This window comes from Tupaia chinensis, unplaced genomic scaffold (assembly GCF_000334495.1).
Source record: "Tupaia chinensis unplaced genomic scaffold, TupChi_1.0 Scaffold000047_1, whole genome shotgun sequence".
NCBI lineage: Eukaryota > Metazoa > Chordata > Mammalia > Scandentia > Tupaiidae > Tupaia > Tupaia belangeri.
The window spans coordinates 1,585,755-1,592,800 of record NW_006159505.1 but is presented as its reverse complement, the minus strand read 5'-3'; the positions used below and the strand labels follow the sequence as shown (position 1 = coordinate 1,592,800).

At 60.2% G+C, this 7,046-nt stretch overlaps 2 protein-coding genes across 2 annotated transcripts in view; one reads left to right on the top strand and one right to left on the bottom strand.

The window, feature by feature from the left end:
* Positions 1 to 1,381, top strand: part of PHOX2A (paired like homeobox 2A) — a 6,191-nt gene extending 4,810 nt beyond the window's left edge. Inside the window, exon 5 of the mRNA XM_006141136.2 lies at positions 80 to 1,381. Coding sequence (XP_006141198.1) covers positions 80 to 424 — 345 coding nt within the window. The 3' untranslated portion in view covers positions 425 to 1,381. The remainder of the gene's footprint in view (positions 1 to 79) is intronic.
* Positions 1,382 to 1,415: 34 nt separating this feature from the next.
* INPPL1 (inositol polyphosphate phosphatase like 1) overlaps positions 1,416 to 7,046 on the bottom strand; it is a gene marked incomplete at its 5' end in the record, with an annotated part of 10,801 nt that continues 5,170 nt past the window's right edge. Inside the window, 13 exon segments of the mRNA XM_027774042.1 lie at positions 1,416 to 1,914; positions 2,033 to 2,166; positions 2,396 to 3,068; positions 4,142 to 4,282; positions 4,375 to 4,453; positions 4,679 to 4,834; positions 4,926 to 5,013; positions 5,446 to 5,534; positions 5,669 to 5,782; positions 6,271 to 6,360; positions 6,487 to 6,568; positions 6,779 to 6,867; positions 6,965 to 7,046. Coding sequence (XP_027629843.1) covers positions 1,824 to 1,914; positions 2,033 to 2,166; positions 2,396 to 3,068; positions 4,142 to 4,282; positions 4,375 to 4,453; positions 4,679 to 4,834; positions 4,926 to 5,013; positions 5,446 to 5,534; positions 5,669 to 5,782; positions 6,271 to 6,360; positions 6,487 to 6,568; positions 6,779 to 6,867; positions 6,965 to 7,046 — 1,908 coding nt within the window.

Sequence of the window (7,046 nt, the reverse complement as noted above, 5' to 3'; positions counted from 1 at the left end):
CGCCGCCCCGCTGCGGCCGCGGCTTTCCCCTCTGCGTCCTCCGACCCTGGTCCGGGCTGACTGGCCCCTGTGCCCCCAGGTGTGGTTCCAGAACCGCCGGGCCAAGTTCCGCAAACAGGAGCGCGCAGCCAGCGCTAAGGGTGCGGCGGGCGCGGCGGGCGCCAAAAAGGGCGAGGCGCGCTGCTCGTCCGAGGACGACGACTCCAAGGAGTCCACGTGCAGCCCCACGCCGGACAGCACCGCCTCGCTGCCGCCGCCGCCCGCGCCCGGTTGTGGCTACAACAAAAATATTTATGAACATTTCTCAAGAGGCCTTTCAGTTGGGGGTGCTTTTGGGGTGTGCCTATTGTCCCTGTTTTGCTCGGGGGTTCTGTCCTCCTTTCACCGGAAGCCCGGCCCGGCCCTGAAGACCAATCTCTTCTAGCCGCCGGTGTCTGGAGACTCCGAGCCTGCCCCTCCAGGACCCGACAGAGTCCCTCCCCATCCCGGCCGCCCGCCCGGAAGTCTCCTCCGTCCCCCCTCCCCCGATGTACGCCCCCTAGGCGCGCTCCCCAGCTTCGGAGACCAGGCCGGTCCGCTCTGATCCTCGCCCACCCCTCCTGGCAGAGCGGGCTACTTTCCACCCGGGCGCGGGCGGACCGCCTCCAAGGGAGCCCACAGCCCCTTCCAGCTCCGCCTTCGTAGGAACCGGGATCGAATAGCGCGGGTCCCTAACAGTGCCCAAAGTGAGAGGGTGCCCACCGAGGGCAGCGCGGCCTCTCCCCGGCTCTGCGGCTGGCAGGACCGCGCCTTACACGAGTGCCCGAAAGGTCGCTGCCTCACCCTGGGGCCCACCTGAACTGATCCCTGCCCCAACCCCACCGCCCGGAACAAGGGGCGACGCTGGGATAAGAGCGGCCTGAAGGGTCCCCTCCCGTCCCCAGCAGACCTGGCGCCGACGTAGACTGCTGGAGGGGAGGGGCTGCCCGGGCACAGGACTGAGGAGTTTCCTTTTTCCCGACCTTTTTTTCTGTTCCTTTTTCTTTGAAAAACTTGTAATTTATTGAGGTGAGTTTTATTCAATCCAAATAAAACTTAATTTATTGAAGACATCACGCCAGCAACGCTCCTGAGTGCCCAGGGTGGGGACAGACTGCTTGCAAGAGCCCTGTCCCCGCTTGCGCGACAAGCGAGCGGGCACCGCGCTCCCCAGCGCAGGGTGGTGTAGACCAGGGAACAGAACTAAGCAAACGGACACTTTATAGCTGAGATCCTGCACCCCCGCCACCGAATAATATTAAAGCGCCCTCCCTCCCCAAACCCACAGAGAAAAGCTTAAATAAACCCGAGCCCGGTCCCCGGTCCCCGGGCTTTTCCTTCATTTCCGGACGGACGAACAGGACCACCTCCCGCGCGCACACAGCCCCCCCCCCCCCCCCCGCCCAATCGGGAGTTGGGGAGGTTCTGGCAGAGCGCCTCTGCAGAGGGCCACAGGAACAGCAGTAAGAGTGGGGGCTCTGACGTACCCAATTGGACCCCCAAGGGCACCCTTGGACTGGGAGGATGGGGGTCCAAAAAAGACAACTGCACCAGAATAACCAAGGCCCTTGATAAGGCGGCAAATAACCTCGGCACCCCGGGGCCAAAAGGTGAGGGCACGACGTCCCAATTAGGGCATTCCAAATGATTGGGCAGTGGGGAACGCAGATCCCCAATAAATAGGCGGAGGTTCCATCCCTCCGCTCACAACGTCTAACCCCAGGGCCAAAGGCCGGCCTTCCTAGATGGGGGGGCTCTGAGTTTGCGGCTTCCTGGTGCCTCACAAACGGACTCAGACTCGGCTATCACTTGCTGAGCTGCAGGGTGTCCAGAAGGAGGCGCTTGTGAGCCGGATCCTGCACTCCAGCCTCCTCCAGGTCCTCCTCGGTGATGTCACTGTGGGAATAAGAGGGGATGGGAGATGGGCTTGGGGCGGGAGGTGGGGGGTCCTGAAGGGCCCGTAGCCCCGCCCCCAGGGCAGATCCACCCCTTCCGCCTCCAGCCCCGCCCCCACCTGAGAAACTCCAGGTCGTCCCAGCCATTGTGCACCAGGCCCTCCTCATAGCGCTCCAAGCCGATGGCCCGCAGCCAGGCGCCCATGCCAGCCTCGCCCAGCCCGCTGGCCCGCCCGCCCTGCGGGCACGGAGCCTGAGGGAACAGGGCATGTCAGGGGGAGGATTGAGGGCGCAGCCCACACAGACACCCGCGGGCAGCTCCATTCTGCGCATGCTAGGGAGGCAAGGAAGGGGCTGATTCCCAAGGGCCCAGCTCAGGGCAGGGGGGACACCAGTGAGTGCTTTATGGTGGCGTGCAAGGCCGTCGCGCCCACAGAAGCATACTCGCAGGTGCACACAGCCAGCTGACCCTGTCCACACACCTCCTCTGCCAGGTCTTCTTGGATGCTCTCTCGGATTCGGGGTGGAGGGAAGCTGAGGGGTCGGCCATAGTCCGAGGGCAGCCCTCGAGGTGGCTGCAGCTCCAGGGGGCTCGGGAGGAGCACAGAGCGTCCAGGTCCAGCAGGGGCATAGTCAACCTCACTCAGTGTCTTGGCCATCTGCAGCACTGAGCAGGACCGGTCGTCCCCACTAGCTACCTCCCCAAGGAAAGTGCTGGTGGGTGAGGGGCCTGGGGGCAGTGGGGGCCTTGGATGGGCCTTGGGAGGTGGTGGACCACGGGCCTCACCCCCACTGCGGCCCCGGACCACTGGCCCTGGCAAGGGATCCAGGCTGGGCAGCAGGAAGATGGCCGAGTCTGGCAGCGGAGGAGGGGGAAAGTCTGGAGGAGGCAGCGTGCCCCCAGACTCTTCATCTGATGAGCTCCCTTCTCCCACACGAGGCGGCCGGTGGCGCCCAAGCTGCGGAGCGGGCACTGTGATGGCCACTTTGTTCTTGGTGGAAGGTGGAACAGGGGCCCTGGCTGGTGAAGGTGGGTCCAGAGGCAGCAGCTGGTGCGGGACTCCTTCAAGCACGTAGTAGGCAGGGTTATTGAAGCTGTTCTTGGGTGGGGGAGCTGCCACTCCTTCTGGCTCAGGAGCCCCTTCTGGCTTCAACCTGGGTTTGTGAGCAAGACAACTAAAGGCCAAGACACCCAAGGCAAAGGCGATGGGTGCTAGCAAAGGGAGAACAGGGCTGGAGTAGGCACAGGGGCCATGGATCCTTGGCATGTGCGTGACCTCGAGCACACGGCTTGCCCTTGGTCTGCTCATCTGTAAAGTCAGGGTGGGGGAGCTGAGTGGACAACCCTACATCCCCTTGCCTCACTTGCTAAGACCTTTTGTGTGTTGGTCTGTAACTGTGAAAACAGCCTGAATAGTGAAAGCAGAGGTGCCAGCAGCCCACAGGGCAATAAAGGCCTCTAGTGGCCAGATGCGGGAAGTCTCCAGAGGGATCTGGGGGGCCGATCTGCTGCAGAATCTTACTCAGGGATTCAGCTTGATTTTACGCAAGCCTGAGGATAAACCCAGGTGACGGGTATCAGCTGCAGAGGCGTGGAAAGGCACCAAATTCTACCCGGGAGTATTTATTTAAGTTCACGTCACTACTGGATATAATCAGGAAGCAAGTAGGACCCATAGAACACAAGGTCCCTGAATATTAAAAATTAGCTCATGGAAAAGAAGTTTCCTGGTCCACAAAGTTTGGGGCACTGTATTAAACCGAGTTAAAAAGTGGTTTCTTTCCTGTCCACGTGCTAATCCTAATGTGTGCTGGGAACATCTAAGGAAAGACTAGTAAGAAGCATTTCCCAAAGGTATCTGGCCACATTCCTTTCTAGGGAGCCTCTGGTAGGACAGAGCTCCATGGACTTGGGAAGTCCATGCTGAGCCACACGCTGTCTCCCAACAGAAGACTCACGTTAGATCTGTTTACATGGACGGAGCTGTTTCAAAAATTTCTAATTCCAATTTTAAAGGCAGAATTGAGAGGAAAGTCTGACTGTGCTCCATTTGACTCACAAGGCCACACCTAGGAGGCCTGGCTGGCCAGTGTGGCCTGGGGCATAGGGCCATGGCACCTCCAGCCCTAGGGTGCACGGCACCAAGATGGCAGCTGCTCCCCAGGCTGGCCCTGAGAGCCAAGCATAGTGCTGGATGGAGTAGGGGGGAATGACAGGTTCCTCTTACCTGGGAGTCAAGGGCTCCTCCCGGGGAACTGTTCGGGGCGGAGCTGGGGGCCTCCCCGTTGGTGGTGGTTTCTCTGGTTCTTCAAATAACTTGGACAGTGGACAGGAGGCCTCTGCCGGGGCTGGCTTGCGGCTTCCTGACCTGCCAGGGTGCACAGGTCAGGGGAAATAAGTGAGGCTGATGGAAGGCCCCCAGAGACCTCTTCATGCGACACCCAACAAAGCCCATCTCACCTGGGCTCCTGGCTACCTCGGGACACAGAGGGGGCTTTGCTCTTTGCTCCTGCTTCATCCTTATCAATGCTGATCCACTCTGGGGAGAGGGGGAGACTCAGAGGGGACCTAGGGTGCTGGATCCCACCAACACCCACTATGCCTGCCAGCCCCTTCCCAGCTACTTTTCAGGGAAGGATCACTCCCAGCTATGCTGCAGAACTCCTAAGTGTCCCAGGGGCCCCAGTCCCCACCTGGGCCCGCCCCTCCTAGACGGGTCCACAGCACCCCACCTCATGCCCCCCAGCCCTCTATGGAGCCCCACCATAGAGCCGCTCACGGGTGCCCAGGCGCTCCGTGGGCACCCGCACCTTCATGGAGCCACGGATGTTGCCGGTCTCCTCGCCACGGTGTGACAGGAAGGTCAGGAACTGCTGGGCTGTGCTGCCTATCATGGACTTGAGTGCCACCACACACTCCCCTGGAGGGCAGAAGGGATAGGCCAGAAGATTCCCAGGCCTTTCTAGGGCCCTGCCCAGCTCTGTCTCTCCCACAGTACCCTGTGCCCTCACCGTAGGATTCGTAGCCGTCCATGGACTTGACCGTGAGCAGGAGGTGCTGGTCCTGGAGGTACTCAATGTCAGCCAGAATTGGCTTGAGCTGGGTGGGGGGTGGAGAGGCCCAGTGAGAAACAAGCCCGGCCAGCCCCTCTGCCCTCCCGCCACCCCGACCTTCAGGCTCGCTCACGCCCAGCTCTTAGGAACGAGCACTCATCCTTAAGGTAGAAGACACAGCCTTGCGTGGGCCTTTCATGGCACCTAATGTCACCCTCACTAATTAGCATCTGCATCCTCAGTGCAAATACAGGACCTGACATTTAGCAAGGACCAAGCAAAGGGACAAGCACACCGTGACTGGTTCCACACCCCCGAGCAGAGTAGGTGCTCTTATCCTCACGTCCAGTGAGCACGCCCAGCCAGGCACACAGGTTCTGCCGGCCATGTCTTCTCATCCAGGAAGCTCCCCAGTGTGCTCTTCCATGCCCCTCCCTGTGCCCTCAGTCACAGGCCTGGGCCCTGCGCACAGCCTCACCGTGGGCAGCTGGCGTGAGGACCACTGCACTTTGAGGAAGTTGATGTTGTCGCTGCTCTGGGCATCGTTCTCGAAGCTCTTCTTGTACTCTGGGTAGAGGTGGGGGACACCCAACTGAGTAACACACCCTCCTCCCCTCCCCCTAAGGAAAGGCTGACTTCTCTGGGCACCGCTCACTTCCCGGCCCCCTTGGCCCAAGCCCAGTCCCGGGCCTGTCTCTGACCCTCCAGGCAGGTGGAATAAAACTCGATGAAGAATTTGGTGCGGCTGGCTGTCTTCACAATGGCCTCGATGCTCTCAAATTCTATATAGGCCTGGTCTGAAGTCTTTGAGAGCCCTGAGGAGCAAGGGAGAAGGGCAGTGAGGATGGCTGGGAGGGCATGAGGGCATCACAGGAGGAATGGGGCACGTTGGCATAGGAAGAGGTAAGGCCAGGAGGGGCCTCCCCATCCCAAACCACTGACTGGGAAACCCCCAAGCCCAGATCCTGGACACAGAAAAGAAATAACCCAGGAAAGAGGGGGCTGGGTTGTGGGCCTCCTCACCTACAACCTGCCGCACCTCCAGGCACACTCAGGCACACTGTTGGCCCCACACAGATGCAGACACATAGATGTTTACACACACACACACACTCCTAGGCACATACTTCTGATGGTGGCTTTGGCACAGACACCCTCCCACATCGCACATGCAGAAATACTTCACTCACATGTACATGCACCCAAACACACATGCACGTATGTGTAGTCCAACCTACACACATCCCAGCCACTGCTTGTGCCCACCCGGCCGAATGCCACATCCACAGATCCAGAGGGTCACCTTTCTTGGAGATGAACTGAGAGGTTACGCCAACCTCGAATGTCCCAAACACAGGGGAGTGGTCGCTGGTGACGATGTCATCAGTGCAGCCTGGGGCAAGGGACAAGGACGGAAGCTCAGGGATATACTCCTACTCTCTCTCCCGCCTCCCTAAACTAGGGCAGTTTAGACAGTGATCACCCAGGATCTCCATCACCCTGTCCGGGAGGCTCTGACCATAGGAATTGCAGATGATGTGGGTCTCAGGGTAGGATTTCCAGAGAATTCGGTCACACCATGAGGGCACATTGGTCCGGACCTGGGGCAGGGGATGGCAGCATGGTCAGAGCCCATGAGGCCCTGCACTACCACTGCACCCAGTGCCCACCTCCCTCCCTGCATCACCACGAGGCCTCAGAGGGGTCATAGAAGCTGAAGAGGTCAGTGTAGAGGCCCCAACCCTTGACGTCCTCCCCCAGTCCACTGCAGGATGGGGTTCCTCGAGACGCATGCCATTCTCTTGGCTTACCCCAGTTGGCTTCTGCTTGTGCCAAGCGTATGTGTCCCGGGAACCCCGCTCGTAGCGGTAGGTGGGTGGGAAGGAGATCTCTTCCTCACCTAAGGAAAGCAAGGGGCGGTGAGGTTCAGAGCTCTGAAGACCCAGGGAGACTATCAGTCCCCCAGCTCTCAGGGTCCCCAGCCAGGCCCCACTCACTGAAGCGTAGGAAGACCTTGTGCTTCTCCCGCTCCAAGTTGAGCTGGTCCACCCTGAGCAGGGGTTCAAACTCCTTCCTGCT